The 18,029-nt window shown below is 37.7% G+C and overlaps 1 protein-coding gene across 5 annotated transcripts in view; it reads left to right on the forward strand.

The window, feature by feature from the left end:
- SH3D19 (SH3 domain containing 19) overlaps positions 1–18,029 on the forward strand; it is a 185,038-nt gene that overhangs the window by 151,754 nt on the left and 15,255 nt on the right. For 3 of the 5 annotated variants that reach the window (XM_045465841.1, XM_045465848.1, XM_045465873.1), the window contains 7 exons: positions 82–194; positions 5,778–5,839; positions 6,887–7,151; positions 9,573–9,641; positions 9,808–9,948; positions 15,521–15,602; positions 17,006–17,136. In XM_045465841.1, coding sequence (XP_045321797.1) covers positions 82–194; positions 5,778–5,839; positions 6,887–7,151; positions 9,573–9,641; positions 9,808–9,948; positions 15,521–15,602; positions 17,006–17,136 — 863 coding nt within the window. The remainder of the gene's footprint in view (positions 1–81; positions 195–5,777; positions 5,840–6,886; positions 7,152–9,572; positions 9,642–9,807; positions 9,949–15,520; positions 15,603–17,005; positions 17,137–18,029) is intronic. The other 2 variants (XM_045465852.1, XM_045465862.1) reach the window with 1 other exon arrangement.

The following is an 18,029-nucleotide window of genomic DNA, read 5'->3' on the forward strand; positions in this document are numbered from 1 at the left end:
AAGGAACCAAGCTGCAATCATTTCATACTTTGGAATCCTCAAAGGCCCTAAATTATTGATGAATTACTGCTGTTTTTCCAGGTTTACAAGAGGATCCGCAAAGCCCACCTCCTCTCCCTACTGAAAAACCTATTGGAAACACTTACAGTGTAGTATCTGGAAAACTGAGTAATGTTGACAGAACTAGAAACTTGGTAAGTGGTTACTGTAAATTGTCTTAGATTGAAGACCAAGCTATGCGCTAATTTTAAATATGCAGCTGGTGTCTGAATTATTTTACTGTTGGTCTGGTAAAGACCTTTATTGCAAACCATTTCTAAGCCCCATGTACTTATTTAAGGTGATGTTCAATATTTAAAAAATTCCTATAGGACAAAGGAATTAAGCCAGTTCGTGGTACTTCATCATAAAATATTTTTTCCTATAGTGATAGAATGACATTGCCTTTTACATGGTACTAATAATTAGGCAGAAGTTCTTAAATCTCTAAAAACCTTTAATATTTGTGGAAATAGACTTAGTCCAATTATCAGTTTTTATTTAAAATATCCAATTAGTGACATGATTTTAAGATAATAACCATAAGAATTTGTTAATCTGAAATTTAGGGAAAACAATTTTTTAATTAAAAAATAGTACTTTATCATGCACTTGTTAACAATGGTAGTCAAAGAGTTTTATATATATATATGTGTGTGTGTGTATACACACACACACACATATATACACTGTATTTCAGGTGTATAACACAGTGATCTAATATTTATATACATACAAAATGGGCACTACAGTAAGTCATTACCATCTGTCGCCATACAAAGTTGTTACAGTATTACCATATTCTCTATGCTGTACATTACATCCCCATAGCTTATTTATTTTATAACTGGAGGATTATACCTCTTAATCCTCTCCGCATATTTCACACCCCTCCCACCTCCCCTCTGTTCTCTGTATCTATGTATACATATATATATATATGTATATATATATATTTTTTTTTTTCAACCTCAATACCATTTCCCCATGCTGTTTGAAACTCCCATATGATAGATTATCTTTTAAGGTTTGTTCAAAAGAAACCAGTTCCTTAACAAGTGTTGGCAAGGATGTAGGGAAAAGGGAACCCTCTGCACTGTTGGTGGGAATGTAAATTTATACAACCACTGTGGAAAACAGTGTGGAGGTTCCTCAAAAAAATTAAAAATAGGGGTGCCTGGGTGGCTAACTCGGTTGAGCATGCAACTCTTGATTTTGGCTCAGGTCGAGATCCCACGGTCGTGGGATTGAGCCCTGTGTCAGGCTTTGCACTGAGCATGGAGCCTGCTTAAGGTTCATTCTCTCCCCCTCTCCCTCCCCCCTCCTCCCCTCTTCCCACTCATGCCCCCCCCAAATAAAATAAAAATTAGAAACAATTATCGTATCCAACAATTTCACTTGTAGGTACTTATCTAAAAAAAGTGAAAACACTAATTCAAAAAGACATATGCACCCCTGTGTTCATCACAGAATTGTTGGCAATAGCCAAGATATGGAAGCAACCTAAGTGTCCATCAATAGATTAACTTAATGGGTAAAGAAGATGTGCTGTATATGTGCAATGAAATATTACTCACCCATTAAAAGATGAAATCTTGCCATTTGTGACAACATGGATAGACGTAGAAAGTATTAAGCTAAGTGAAATAAGTCAGGTAGAGAAAGATACTGTATACTTTACTTATATGTGGGATCTAAAAAGCAAAACAAAACAAAACAAAACGGAAACAGTCTCATAGATACAGAGAACAGAGGGGAGGTGGGAGGGGTGTGAAATATGCGGAGAGGATTAAGAGGTATAATCCTCCAGTTATAAAATAAATAAGCTATGGGGATGTAATGTACAGCATAGAGAATATGGTCAGTAATACTGTAACAACTTTGTATGGCGACAGATGGTAATGACTTACTGTAGTGCCCATTTTGTATGTATATAAATATTAGATCACTGTGTTATACACCTGAAACTAATACAGTATTATATATCAATTATTCTTTAAAAATTTAAAAAGGAAAATTTTAAAAATTTTGAACAAATTCTTAACATCTCTGTACCAAATTTTCAGTTCAAATTTCATAATAGTTTTACACTGTGCATTAACTATGCTTATTACACATGCAAACCCATCTAATCATCTAGTGAAAAGAGATTTCTTTGAAGGAAACATTAAATTGAATTAGCCAATATCAAGTTAATGAGATTTTCCTGTAGGCTGAACTAAAATTTAGTGATGGTTTACATTTTCAAAGTACTTGATAATAAATTTTTATTAAAACTGGGCCAAGAAAGCCCATTAGGGGATGATAGGGCCCGTACAATACTGTTGTTGAATAGAAGAAAATCCCAAATTTCCATGGAGGAAAATTTACTTGAGCAGGTTACTGACTTCTACTCTAAAGGGTTGTAAAAGAGAGCGAGAGGGTGATGTGTAGGCATATATATATCATTCATGAAGTCATGTAATGGGCTTCTGTAAACCATAAAGCTCTATTAAAGTATTAGGTATTATTACATTTGGTGTTAAGCAGACCACAAAGCAACTCCCACATTTTAGGAAAACAAGAAAAGGAAGTTAGATTTAACCATCTGGAGAGGTACTATAATCATAATTGTACCTCACATGAACAGGAAAATCCTGTCCTACACTGTTTACCAAGGAGCGCCAAAGCATTCTGTGCTGTTCTATAATAAATACATATCATGATAGATGCACTGGGTCTAAAGGAAGAAGAGAAAAGAAACAGACCACAAGTGAAATGAGTTGGCTAAAGTCACACATAATAGATTTCAGGGCCAGAGAGTCAAATCTATGCCTGAGAAATTCCTTTTGTTTGAGGATTACGATTACTGAGTGACTATTAGACCAGAGATTTTAACGCCTTCGGGTATCGGGGAGGGTTTGTAGAAAGACTATTTCACGGGGCGCCTGGGTGGCTCAGTCGGTTAAGCGGCTGACTTCGGCTCAGGTCATGATCTCATGGTCCGTGAGTTTGAGCCCCGTGTCGGGCTCTGTGCTGACAGCTCAGAGCCTGGAGCCTGTTTCGGATTCTGTGTCTCCCTCTCTCTGACCCTCCCCTGTTCATGCTCTGTCTCTCTCTGTCTCAAAAATAAATAAACGTTAAAAAAATAAAAGACTATTTCACCAGTGTAATCACCCACGAGGATGGGCTTGATCTTTGCCAACTGTGTCCTTTGATGAGGCATGAGACAAAAACTCTTTACTGTTTCTCCATCTTAGGGCAGGATGGCTGTGTTACGAAATCTCCCTTTCTTCACCAGAAGGACAGGGACTCTAGGGTGAAGAACATTAGGAGGAGCCCCTGGAGCAGGAGCAGATGTTTTTGTGTGAGAACTCAGGGCTTCCAAAGCTTTTCCCAAAGAGGCTGCCAGCCAGTGCAGGAGAGTCAGGAGATGCCACCTGCTATGTATCAAGAATCCAAGCTGTAGCACAGAAGCTGGCCAGTGAATTCAGGGCCTAAGAAGTGGTACCAGGTCTTGGAGAAAGAAGAGAAGGAACTTTTGCAGAGGCTGCTAAGAAATTCCAACAGACAAGAATGTGGTCTTGGAAGAAATACGTGTTTTTTTAAAATTCAGCAAAAACAAACAAACTAGGGAATTATTTTGAAGTTAGAATATAAGAAGCCATTCCAAAGCAGATGAACAAAAAGATGGCATCTGCAGGGGCAGTACAAGCAGAAAGACCAGCTTCACCAGGAACTATCCAAACACATTGTAAGCCAAAGTTCAGAAAAGTCAGAGCTAAAGAAAAACTATAAAAAACAGATGCAGAGAGGCTCCGGTTAGTTGTGGAATATTGAAGAGGAGGAAATACGTAATCATTAATCTTCCAAAGGCTGTTGGCAGAACTCGTGCACAAAGCTGGACTTTAGCAAACACTAGGACAGTGGCTTCTACAGGAGCCAGTCCTCTCTTCTCAGTATTTATGTTCTACAGTGTGCCTAACATTCCTGGGCGATGTGAGCATACTGCCTTTTTTTCCCCCTGATTCAAAATGTTCTCATTGTGGAAAATTTGAGAAACTAAAAAGATACTTCAGATCCTCCATAAAAATAACACCCCTGAGAGAAAAGTACAGTTAATATTTTGTACAAGATTAGGATTATATGGTATGTAGTTACTAAAGTACATCATCTATAACTTTTTGTGTCAAATGTATACATCTATATTTTTTATATGCCTTCATTTATTAAGTTATCTAACAACTATAGTTTTGAGAAAACCAGTAAGAGTTCCTGACTCTCTGCTATTGTGTTTTTCTGTTTGTTAATATTAAAGGTAGCCAAATAAATAAGTGAGTTTTTCAGAATCATAGCAGGATTTGTCAGGAGTGGAAGGAATATAGGCAGCGGTGGATTTATAAGGCATGGATTTTGTATGGACCATTGCAGGGTTTATGGGCTAGTGACTTGCCTCACTACATTAATTGAACTCATTAGTGAAACCAAGTTTTAAGGGCAAGCTTAATTTTTAAAAATGGGATTTTGAAATATACTTAAATGATCGCAGTTACTGGCAATTAATCATTTGGTATTTAAGGAAAAGTTGTTAATATTCAGTTTGAATTAGAACGCTATGGAAGTGAGTTTTAACTCATTTATAAGGTGAGAGGGAGGAAAACAGTCTGAATTAGCCTGAACATTCCCAAATGACAGTTAAATCTCCCTTACAAAAAAAGGCAATGTAATTTTAAAGGGTTAGCACTTTCCCCCTTGGAGGAATATTATATTGTGCATGTCAGTACTGGGGGCTTAGAAAGTAGGAAACATGAAAACAGGAGACTCGATCAGAATTAGAAGAATTTAGAGAGGATTTTTTCCTAAAAAAAAAAAACAAAAAAACAAAAACAGAAGTTTTGGCTTTGTGATCCTTTAACAAAAAGATCTGCAAACATTTTCCATGTATTATTATACTCATTTCCTAATCCTTAGGCTACAACATGTTTGAAAAATCTGTTTAAGCAGCACAGTTTGAGTCCTTTTCCTATAGAAATCTTCCTCTTGTTCTCCACACTTCCAGTTTCTCCCATATGCTGTTAGGCTTGGACATTCCTGCTCTACCCATCTTGTATTTTTTGAGTTATCCCCCTTTACTCTTTCTGCTTTCTTGAGCCTTTTCCATTATTCTTCACATACCTTCCTTTCAGGCCATCCCTTAAGTTTCTATTGTGTTCTACCTCCTAGTTCAGAAGCCACCACCCAAACTGTAAACCACCCAGTGATGAGAGATCTGCCTGTTGTAAGCAAAACAAACTAATCACCACCTCACTTATTATACGTTTAAACTTAAGAGCAGTGCGTATCTTATGTGTTGTCATAGGATAAATAAAGGCTATTTTTTAAAAATTCCCTACAGTGCTTGCTTAAATTGCTACTGTATAACCTATCATGATTTAAATATCATCCTTAATACCTGATGAGTCTGCTGGGCGCATAACCACACAGTGCAGTTGGTTGGGCCATGGTCCACAACAGCAGACTACCCTGGTCTTCTCTCTGTTTTCACTTGTATTCAGACTTGACAACTGATACAGGAAGTAATAGTTAATATTGTTAAGTAATGAGTTAATATTGCTTAAGACTAAAAACTCTCAAACTACTTTCTATAACTCAGCTACATTTCCACTTAGAGAGCTAGTCAAAAAGTTGTCCATAATTCCTCTTGACAAGCTCTTATTTCAGATTAACCTTAACTGAAAAGCATTGTCTGATACTTGCAGGAATCTGACCACATGGGTCAAACAGGAGGTTCTGTGCGAGGACCCCCAAGGTTGCCACCAAGGTAAGTAAGTGTGAGAAAACTTTTAAGAAGTAAATTAGAGAAAAACTAATGACTCAGACTGGACTCTGTTTTCTGTCATCAAAGCTGAGTGTTGTTGGTCCAAGATCTTTTGAAGATGCATTAAACTCCTGAATTCTCCCAGACCACTAGCCTCTACTCTGTTTCTGACATCTGGTTGTAAGAATCTTTGCTCCTTCTTTCTTTTAACACAGCCCAGCAACTCACAGAGCACAAACACTGATCTGTATTACTTTTCCTCAACTAAAGGGAACAAGACCCTTTCTAAACCTAAAGCAACTCTGCTTCTTGAACCTCTACATGAATGTACGCACATACTCTCCATTATGAAATCAGCCTGGTTTTTGAAAGCCTTTCCAAAGGGAGACAGGCACTGTGAGCTCAGAGGGGACCTGCCCTCCTGAGTTCCAGAGCTACTTGAACAAAACGCTGTGATGGTATGAGAAGATGTTACTATGTTGGAAATTATTTTTGTCATAGAGATTATGGGAAGACTTTCAAAGTAATGGTTGTCTTACCCATTTTCAGAATTAGCTTTCTGTATATTAATCTAAATTAGGGTTTTAGTAATAATTCCTCTAACGCAAATATTGAGGGAATTTGATGTTCCTTTTCTAATTATGTATGGACCCCGTCAAATATACCTGATACCTTATTATTAGCATTTCATCTCATACTTTAGAAAGTGCTTAGTCTCCTGAAATAGTCATGGTGTGTTTAAGAGTAAATAGCACCTTGGAGAGCTCATGATAGTAAATGCTTGTTTGTCTTAAACTAATGAATCTCTAGTGCAAGATAAGAGGAAGCTGGAGCATCATGGCATTTCCTCTAATAATATAATGTTTAATGCAGCAGTCGTTTGCTCAAAAATAGCATAGCCTGCATGTTTCAGAAATTGTATTACCCCAGCAGAAAGCTGTGTGTGTGTGTGTGTGTGTGTGTGTGTGTGTGTGTGTGTGTAAGAAAGAATAAAACAGGACCCTAATAATCAATCAAACACTGACTCCCAGCACCTTCATTGACTTTCAGACCTATAAATGGAAAAGTTATACCGACTCGACAACCTCCTCCCAAGGGGGCCCCGGAGAGACCACCTCCCCCTAAACTTTCTGCAACCAGAGCATCAAATAAAAAACTGCCTTTTAATCGGTCTTCTTCTGACATGGATCTTCAGAAAAAACAAAGTAACTTGTCATTTGGACTTTTGAAAGCCAAGAGTCAAGTCTTTAAAAATCAAGATCCGGTGCTGCCCCCTCGCCCCAAACCAGGACACCCTCTCTACAGGAAATATATGGTGAGTGTAGCCCTTAAAAATGTTTGTAATCAAGAGATTTGTTCTAAAGTATATAAATGATCTGTTATTCCTTAGAAAAACATGATGAGATAAATGGGGACTTGCCCCTTGACACCATAATAGGGCTTTAGAGAAGTAGGCCATAATAAAACTAGGTCTTTAAAGCAGGGTTTCATTATTAGAAGAACTATAGGAAAAGAAAGCAGGGCAGACAGGGAGTGTAACCTGCTGTCTGGCTTGACCAAACAAACTGAAAAACCTGACCCAGTGGATTATACTGATGGGAGTAGCTCTGACAGATATTATAGTTTATAACTTGATATAGTTTATATCTTACAGCTACCTTGCCCACAGACTAAAATTTAAAATGAAATAGAAGGAAATTTCTCATTAAAATGGATGGTTTTTTTCCTCACTTTCCCCTTTAGAAACCTAATTATCATGGCCCATGTAACAGTTACTGGTTAGAAGCTTTTAATCAATAATTGAGATAGTTGAGATATTAATTTTGTTCTCTTGAATGTGTTTTTTCATCATGTGACTTCAAAACGTTTGTTCATTTCCCACTCTTAAGTGAAAATAGAGCTGATGTGCTCTCTCTACTTTGGTCAGGTTAGCCTGATAAAATGCAAAACAAATAAAAATGAGAAGGAGAACAGAACTGTTTGCACTTTTTTAAATAATTGTGTGACAGTGGCTCTTAACAAAGACAACAATTAACAATATTATGTTATTCTGCATTTCCTCATTAAGGAAATTTAAGCCATTTAGGATTTTTCTAATCCTAAGAGAAGGGTATAGACAGATAAGAAAAAGGTAGTATGCTCATTTTCATTTTCATTTTCATTTAAACTGATGAATAAAACCCAGGGGTGTTCTTTGGGATAGGTTACTTTAAAATAATAAATAAGAACAGTGACTGATGTATTGAGTACTTACTATGCGCCCGATATTGTTTAAACACTTTAGGGGTGCCTGGGTGGCTCAGTTGGTTAAGCATCCGACTTCAGCTCGGGTCATGATCTCATGGTTCGTGGGTTTGAGCCCCGCATCAGGCTCTGTGCTGACAGCTCAGAGCCTGGAACCTGCTTCGTATTCTGTGTCTCCCTCTCTCTCTCTCTGCCCTTCTCCCTCTCATGATGTGTCTGTCTCTCAAAAATAAATAAACGTTAAAAAAAAAAAAAAGATTGTTGTTGAAACACTTTATGTGTATTATTCCTCACATCAGCCCTTGAAGTAAATACTGTTATTAACCTCTATTATACAAATGAAAAAAATAAGACACAGAGAAGTTGAGGAATTTGTCCAGGTTCACAAAATCAGTTAATGGTAGAGCCAAGATTTGAACGTAGATCAGTTGGCTCTGAGCCCCATGCTCTTAGCCAATAAGCCATACTATGAGTAGTATTAGTAGCTATAAAGTCTCTACTAGCTTTGGACATTCTATGTTAAGAGCCTCATTCAGGAAAAACCATATTTTGCTGGTTCTTAGCATAGCTGTATAATGTCAGTAAAACATTTGGATAGCTCAAATTAATAAATTCAAAATGATAGTATATTAGAGTAGTATGTCTCAGTATGAAATAATTCCTTAAGTCTCTCATTTTTTCCATGGACATCCCTTGATTAAATTGCTAAAATCAAGACTCTGGTTCCTTTGGGAGCCTGGGACTCTTAACAGGGATGCTGGGAATCACCACCACCCAACCCAGCCTTACAGGGACACATCCTTGCACTCTGAATCTTTGCTTATGAGTGATTGAAATCTGCCTTTTCTTGTTGGAAGTGAGCTTGTGTGATCACACTTCCTGGATATACCCTCTGACCTGCACTTATCAGACCAAATTTATCAAGGCAGGGAACAGTCCTCTGGCTAAGGGTGGGGTGCAGATGTAAAAGTCATCCTAAGATCAGACAGCTGAGTACGAAGTGACTGGGGTCAGGCAATGAAATGGGTTTAAGTAGATACTTGGTATCAGAGAGACTCTAGGAGAAAAGGAAATTGAAGGCAAATGGAAGCAGTCAAGCCCTACAGAGGAAGCTCCAATCCCCTATCAGCCTTCAGAAGACAGCCATTGAGAACCCTGCAGTAAAGACATGGCTTAGGCTCTGAGGTCAGGTGCTGAGCATTTATCCTTTAAATGCTTTAAATCAGGAGACTTGGTGGGCCTTGTCCTATAGAATAGAACTTCCTGGTTGTACTTGTTAAAGGGAATTTTTGGCCACATTCTTCACATTCCGATACTATTAGTATCCATTTCTCATGGATCCCACTAGATCTAGAGCTTGAGGAAGCCAAGTGAAGAGTTTAACTGCTAGAAAAGTTGCACTTTAGGCACACATTTGACATCTCCACATTATCAGCAGTTTATGAGGAGGCTATTTGATTGTGAATAATCCTTTTGTGGGTTTGTGTTTAAGCTGTCTGTGCCTCATGGAATTGCCAATGAAGACATTGTCTCCCAAAACCCTGGAGAACTCTCTTGTAAGGTAAAGTAGAGCTCTTTCTTTACTAACTAATGTAAAAAAATCAGTGTCCTCTGTTACTCCTTTACACATTATTAAATGCTTTAGGCTCCAAAGATTAAAATGTGAAAAAAGTAATAATGTTTTATTAAATAATAATTGCTTCAGAGTGTGATATTGTGCCTTACAGCGTGGGGACGTACTTGTGATGCTGAAGCAGGCAGAAAATAATTACTTGGAATGCCAAAAGGGAGAAGATATTGGCAGAGTTCACCTGTCTCAGATAAAGATTATCACCCCACTTGATGAACATCTTAGAAGCAGACCAAACGTAAGGAATTAATATTGCACAGCTGTCATGTCACACATGGCAGCACATTTCATAGAACTATTAATTATATCTCATCCTCAGGTTTTTATTAGCACGTTTATTTTAACCAGAGTAAAAATTGCAGTAGCATTTTATTTCATTTTAAGAATAAATGACTTCTGAAAGACTTGCCCCTGCCATGCTAATCACTTTGACACACAGAATGACTACCATGTGTTGTCTTCCTCATAGCATACTGACTTACTGCAACCAGAGCACTCACCATTAATATTCAACTGTGAGAGCTATTTTTTTTCCAAAATAATGTAAACATGTTTACCAAACTGCCCGAGATTAGTTTCCTAGCAGAATGGATAATTATTTTAACGGGGGCCCTATAAATGCTAAGTCTGACATTAAAAAGCACTTGCCTTTAAGATTTAAGCTTAGAGTAAACCTCATTTCTCTGATCATAGCTCAAAATAATGAAATGAAATGTAATCCAACAACCTAAAGTCACAGTTTAGGCCTAACAAATTTGTGGAGCCTGGGAGAATGCAATGATTAGCGAAGGTCGTTTGTTTAGCAAGAAAAATAGCAGTGAATAATTTATAGAGGTGTATTCGTAAAAGAGCTTCTTAAGTTATCCAGTTAAATTTTCACTATCTGTTAGTTAATGTGGCAAACCTGAAAAATAATACCCACCAATCATTTAACCCAAGTAAAGTATTTGGTTTGCCATTCATCCTAGTTTTCATAATCTAGTCCAATTCTTTCTTCTTAGAAGGCAGTTTATCTTTTGAAGTTTGCCAAGAAACTTAAAAATTTGTGTCTTGGAGAGCAGAGAAGATATGTGTTAAACTAGTCACAGGTAGGATAATGAAATTCTAACTTTAGTCCACACAGGGAAAGTTCTCCTATTACTCATTTTCTCTTTGTTTTGATATAGCATTATCCATCTGTCACAGCCATCCTTCCTCTCTCAGAACACACTGATGGGTGACAGTGGGAGTTATAGGGCCAAAAAGCTTTCCTCAGTGAAAAACAGAAGCTAAAAAATTAGAAGTTACTCTTATAATAGTCCAGAGGTTTGACACTTTAAACATTACCTGCCTTCCTCTTACACCATAGACTTGAAGACACCTGGCCTCCATTGGCCAACTACTGCTGATACCAAAATGAAGCCTCCTTTAGAAAACTCTGGGTTCATGGCTAGCATTACACTTTTTAGAAAAATAAACATTACCTACTTGTAAGCCTAGTTTTAAGGTACAGATTTCTAAAGATGAGTTATACTTTCTCTCCTGCTTTAGTAAACAGAAAATACTGAACATTATCAGCTGAGGTTGAGCCTGTCAAGTCACAGGGCAAGTGGAAGATTGTTACCTAGTGCCTGGTTGTGAGCACAGATTTATGTCTCAGGGAGCTGGGTTTCAGTTCACTGTATATCACCCTAGGCAGTTTTTTAACCTATCTCTAAACTTTTTTTTTTTTTTTTTTATTTTAGAGAGTGAATTGGGGAGAGGGGCAGAGGGAGAGGAAGAATGTTAAGGTTCTGCACTCTCAGTGCAGAGCTGGAAGCAGAGCTTGCTTGATCCCATGACCCTGAGATGGTGACCTGATCTGAAATCCAAGAGCTGGATGCTCAACCAACTGAGCCACCCAGGCGCCCCATCTAAACTTCATTTTTTTTAATGTAGAAAATAGTTAAGATAACTCCATAGAGATATTTTTAGAATTGATTTATTATATGATTCCATTTATATAAAAGTCCACAATAGGTAAATCCAGAAAGTAGGTTAGTGATTGCCTAGGGCTATGGGGAGGGTGCAGAGGGAATGACTGCTAATGGGGAGGGCGTGTCTTTTCAGAGTGATAAAAATGGTCTACACTTAGATTGTGGTGATAGTTGCAGTTTTGTGAATTTGCCAAAACTATGTACACTTTAAATGGATGGATTTTATGGTATTATTATGGAGTTATATCTCAAAGATGTTTAAAAACTTAAAAGAGCTAATTAATGCATATAAGGTGTTTACTCTGGTGAGTAGCACATAGAGAATAAACAATGAGTATTGTCAGTTTTTATTCATTTGTATCCACAATTATGATCATATTAGAAAGAGCTTTGAGGGGGCTCCTGGGTGGCTCAGTCCATTGAGCATCCATCTTCGGCTCTGGTCATGATCTCAGTTCATGGGTTCGAGCCCCGCGTCGAGCTCTGTTCTCACAGCTCAGAGTCTAGAGCCTGCTTCAGATTCTCTGTCTCCCTTTGTGCCCCTCCTCTGCTTGTGCTCTGTCCATCTCTCTCTCTCAAAAATAAATAAACATTAAAAAAATTTAGAGAAAGGGAAAGAGGCAAACTGTAAGAGACTTAAATACTGAGAACAAACTGAGGGTTGATGGGGGGTGGGGAGAGGGGACAGTGGGTGATAGGCATTGAGGAGGGCATCTGTTGGGATGAGCACTTGGTGTTGTATGGAAACCAATTTGACAATAAATTACATTTAAAAAAATTTTAGAAAGAAAGAGCTTTGAAATATATTAAATTTACCTACCAGACACCCACCCTAATGGTGTGGTCCGAGTTGTACTGACCTCTTGTGGCCAATGCTGTGTAGTCTGTTCCTCTTGCCCTATAGCTGCCAGGCCAGGTTGATGAGCAGCCTTGTGGGGATATCCATGCATTGAAGACAGAGAAGGGAAACTGACTGGGAGGCTCAAGTTACTGTCCCACCTCTTCTACCCACTCAGGCTTAGTCACATTCAGCTTGTTGGGCCATTTGAAGATTCATGTTTGTTTTGGTGTGGGGTAAGCCTCTGACTTCATTTTTTCCAAATGGATAGCCCTCTAACCTGACACCATTTATTGAATAGTCATTCTTTTTTCCACAGATGTAAATCAGGAGGAAAAAAATGAAAAACCACACATACACACATATAATAAATTATGTAAATAATTTTTTAGAGCCCCTGCAGACTGCAAATATTTCATGGTTCCTTTCCACAATCCTGAACTTCCCATCATCCTCATTTATTTAGAGAAAAATACTGAGCAGCTTCTAAGAAAATTGTCAGGGTGACTTTGAGAAGCTAGTGTAGTGAGCTGCCATTAACCATTACTGTCTTGACCTAGGTTCGTATTTCTCTTTACCTAACTTGGGTGAATATAGCATGCCTCTGCAGGTGCAATTTGGTTAAAGATGAGGTAATAAATCGGCCTTCATTTAGTTCACAGGTTTGCCAGTGTTGAAAATAATATCTTTTAGTCAGATTAGATGAGGAGGAGGAGGAAGAGGAAGAGGAGAGTAAGTCTATCTGTTCATAGTAAATAAAACTAAGAATAACAGTGATTCAGGATTTCAGGCTATATTATAAAGCTGTAGTCTTCAAGACAGTATGGTACTGGCACAAAAACAGACACATGGATCAATGGAATAGAATAGAAAACCCAGAAATGGACCCACAACCATATGGTCAACTAACCTTTGACAAAGCAGTAAAGAATATCCAGTGTAGAAAAGACAGTTTCTTCAACAAATGGTGTTGGGAAAACTGGATTGCAACATGCAGAAGAATGAAACTGGACCTCTTTCTTACACCATATACAAAAATAAATTCAAAATGGGTACAGAACCTAAATGTGAGGAAACCATCCAAATCCTAGAGGAGAACACAGGCAGCTATAGCAGCTTGGCTATAGCAACTTCTTACTAGAAGGGAAACAAAAGCAGACGTGAACTATTGGGGCTTTATCAAGATAGAAAGCTTCTGCAAAGTGAAAGAAACAATCACCAAAACTAAAAGGCAGCCTACAGAATGGGAGAAGATATGTGCAAAGGACATATCTGATAAAGGGTTAGTATCTAAAATCTATGAAAGAGCTCAGCAAACTCAACACCCAACAAACACATAATCCAGTTAAGAAATGGGCAGAAGATAATGAATAAAAGCTTTTCCAAAGAAGACATCCAGATGGCTAACAGACACATGAAAAGATACTCAACATCGCTTATCATCAGGGAAATATAAGTCAAAACCACGATGAGGTACCACCTCACACCTATCAGAATGGCTAAAATTAACAACACAAGAAACAACAGGTGTTGGTGAGGATGTGAAGAAAGGGGAATCTGCTGTTGGTGGGAATGCAAACTGGTGCAGTCACTCTGGAGAACAGTATGGAGGTTCCTCAAAAAGCTAAAAATAGAACTACCCTAGGACCCAGCAATTGTACAACTAGGTATTTACCCAAAGGATACAAAATTACAGATTTAAAGGGGTCCATGCACCCCGATGTTTATAACAGCATTATCAACAATAGCCAAGCTATGGAGGAACCCCAGATGTCCATCAACTGACGACTGGATAAAGAAGATGTGGCATATATATATATATATATATATATATATATATATATATATATAATGGAATATTACTCAGCCCTTAGAAAGAGTGAAATCTTGCCATTTGCAACAACATGGATGAAGCTAGGGTGTATTATGCTAAGTGATATAAGTCAGTCAGAGAAAGACAAATATCATAGGATTTCACTAGTGGAATTTAAGAAACAAAACAGGTGAACATATGGGAGGGGGGAAAAAAGAAAGGGAAACAAACTGTGAGGACTCTTAATGATAGAGAACAAAGTGAGGGTTGATGGAGGGAGGAGGGATGGGCTGGATGGGTGATGGGTATCAAGGAGGTCAGTTGTGATGAGCACTGGATGTTGCCTGTAATTGATGAATCACTGACTTCTGAAATCAATATTGCACTGTTAACTAGCAAGAATTTAAATAAAATTTTAAAAAGAAAGATTAAGTTTTAAAAACTAAGAGTAACAGTTGCTTATCAATGAGAAAAGGTCACTCTTCAACTTTACTCTCTCCCTTAGCCAATCTAGGAAGTTGGCTAAATGGGTAGAGAACATTGAATTCTCTTTGCTAATTTAGTTAGAATTACTGTTGAATAAACCATTTAGATTAAATAGAAAATCCAGGGCAGGCATGGGAGGTAGTGTGGGTCTTCAAATTAGAGAAAGCCTTCAGTTAAGTGGTAATAAATGAAATGGATTTTACTTTTTGTGAATTATACTTTTGTGGAAGTCATTAGCTCTTTTCATTATGAAAGGCAAGAGTATAAATTGCAGAGCTTTCTTCTTTTACCATTTTAATGAAGACTCAACTTTGAAGGCTCTGTTCTTGAGGTGTAGTACTGATAACAGTTTAAAGAAAAAGCAACCCTGGCAAGGTACACAGATCAAAAAACATTACTTCAGGGTAGAATGGTACCAGTTAATAAAAAAATTTTTTAAAAGTTAATTCCCTTTTAATTTACTCTCGTGGTTTTAAGAAAAATGCTAGGGGATATCATAATTGAGAGTTATTTTTGTCCTCCCTTGGCAAGGACACATGCCTTTTCAACTTGATAATGATTCCCTTGTTTGGCTTAACTATGTGGTTTGCATCTTGTACTCAGAATGTAATTATGTCAAGAGGATTCTAATGAGAAAAAAAAAAATGGTCTCAGAGCGAATAGCAAATCCAGCATGCATCGTGCACACTTCATTCACAGCTCTGTTTTTCCCCCTAAGGATCCAAGCCATCCAAGCCGTGCTCAGAAGCCTGTTGACAATAGTGCCCCTCATGCTGTTGTTCTTCATGATTTCCCAGCAGGTAAGCACATAAATAATAAAGTGGTAGAGCTCAGGATCCCTGAGCAGATATCTTCCCTGAGTTAACCTCTCGAGGACATCTTCATTTTCTGTGCCAAAAAAGATTGGTCATTTTACCACTCACCATGCCTTCCAGAAGGGTCATTAATACCCAACTGTTCCAGAGAGCTTAGCTGCATTCCCTTGCCTTTAAAACTCCCTGTGAGAGAGAGAATGAGGGGAGACAGAAAGGGCTGGGGGTGGAGGGATTCCCTTGCAATGAGCAAAAAGTGAATTGCCTACCAGTTGCAAACTTTTAACTCTTTAAAAACTATGCATATTGCACCCCAAAAAATGCATACCAGTTAACAATTAAAATGAAATTCTTTTTTTTTTTTTAATGTTTATTTTTGAGAGTGAGCGCACAAGCTGGGGAGGGGCAGTGAGAGGGGACAGAGGATCCCAAGCTCCCTGTTGATAGCAGGAAGCCCAATGTGATGCAGGGTTCAAACTCCCGAACAGTGAGATCATGACCTGAGCCAAAGTCGGATGCTTAATGTACTGAGCCACCCAGGTGCCCCATAATGAAATTAGTTCTAATTTAATGAGGGAAATAATTTTCTCCTAAGAGTTGCAAAACCTACATACAGAACTTAGCTATTACTTATGTGATGAAAATACACATTTTTTGTAATCAATTTTTAAATACCTTTTATATTCAAGGCTAAAATAAGCTCCTATTTTTTTAGGTTTATTTATTTATTTTGAGGAGGGGGCGGGCAGAGAGAGAGAGGAAGAGAGAGAATCCCCAGTAGGCTCCACACTTAGTGCAGAGCCCAACATGGGGCTCAATCCCACGACCCTGGGATCATGACCTGAGCTGAGTCAGATGCTTAGCCAGTTGAGCCACCCAGGTGCCACTACAAATAAACTCATGATTTATTAAAACTTCTTATAATCTACTTGGTAGACTGATTTTTATTTCAGTGTGCGTAGATTTACTTGCTAAGGAACTATACTAGTCCCTTAGTTAATATTTTAGATTGAAATGATTTTTAAGCATGATTGAAAATAATAATATTCTACACGTCTATAAAATATTTCATTGCTCAAGATGTATTTAGCAAAGGGTTTATATTAACCTGGTAGGAACCATTGACCAACAAAATAGTTTTTTTTAACCATCTCCCATCAATCAGTGCATGGTAAATACATCTAATTTGGCCTTTAAAAAGGAAGCTTATAGTAACAATATCCTTCTAAAAAAGAATATGTTTTTTAAGTCAATTTTATTAGTATAATCTGTTCTTAAAATCAATAGAATGTACTGCCTCAGTGGACAGAACTGAAAGCTACTTTGCGCTGCTTTAATCAAATCTGCAACCAAGAGAATTCATCACATATAATTATAATTTTATGTTACAGAGCAAGTTGATGATTTGCACCTCACTTCTGGAGAAATTGTTTATCTTCTGGAAAAAATAGACACAGATTGGTATAGAGGGAAATGTAGAAACCAGACTGGTATATTTCCTGCCAACTACGTCAAAGTAATTGTAAGTGGGTAGTGCTTGTTTAAATTGGTCATATATTTGGTGGGTTCTATGTGACTTGCAGTTTGGAAAAAACCAGAAGCCTAGATAGCCTAGATTCTTTTTTTTTTTTTTTTTTTTTAAGTTTATTTATTTATTTTTGAGGTGGTTAGGGGCAAAGACAGAGGGAGAGAGAGAGATTCCAAGCAGGCTTCACAAAGTCAGCACAGAGCCTATTGCGGGGCTGTAACCCACGAACCATGAGATGATGACTTGAGCCAAAATCAAGAGTTGGGCGCTGAACTGACCGAGCCACCCAGGCACCCCAAAGCCTAGATTCTTATATTCTAATTCTCTGTTTTCCATTGATGCCTTTGGTATTTAGAAAATTTTTAAAAGAAAATTTTTGTTCAGCTAGGCAATGATTAATTTTATTATATTATATGGAGTATTAAAACTTAATGCCTAAATGCTCTTGGAAATCTAAGGTGAAAAATGCAGGTCAACTAGTGAACCAACTTGGAGGGTGGATAAGCACTAAAGGATATATATTAATTCTTTGAAACATTTAGTAAACAATAATTAAATGTTACTGGATTGTCCCGAACGAATGTCCCCTGAGATTATGGTGCCAAGTTCTCTTTGAGGTAGATTTCACTTTCGGTTTCTTTCATCCTTTCCATTCCCATTTATTTCCATTTAAAAAAATAGATTCAGGAATACTAAAGTACTTTTATTGGGGGTAGTGGTCCATTAATTATGTTTCATATAATAATTTCAAATCTGATTGGGAAAAATTATATTAAGTATCAGAATTTTTACACCCTCACAGCCTACAGTATGTGAGCCCATATTATAGAGCCCTAAGTGTAAGCCCAGGTGGCTGTGAACTATGGAGATAAAATCAGAATGCCACT

This window comes from Leopardus geoffroyi, chromosome B1 (assembly GCF_018350155.1).
Source record: "Leopardus geoffroyi isolate Oge1 chromosome B1, O.geoffroyi_Oge1_pat1.0, whole genome shotgun sequence".
Classification (NCBI taxonomy): domain Eukaryota; kingdom Metazoa; phylum Chordata; class Mammalia; order Carnivora; family Felidae; genus Leopardus; species Leopardus geoffroyi.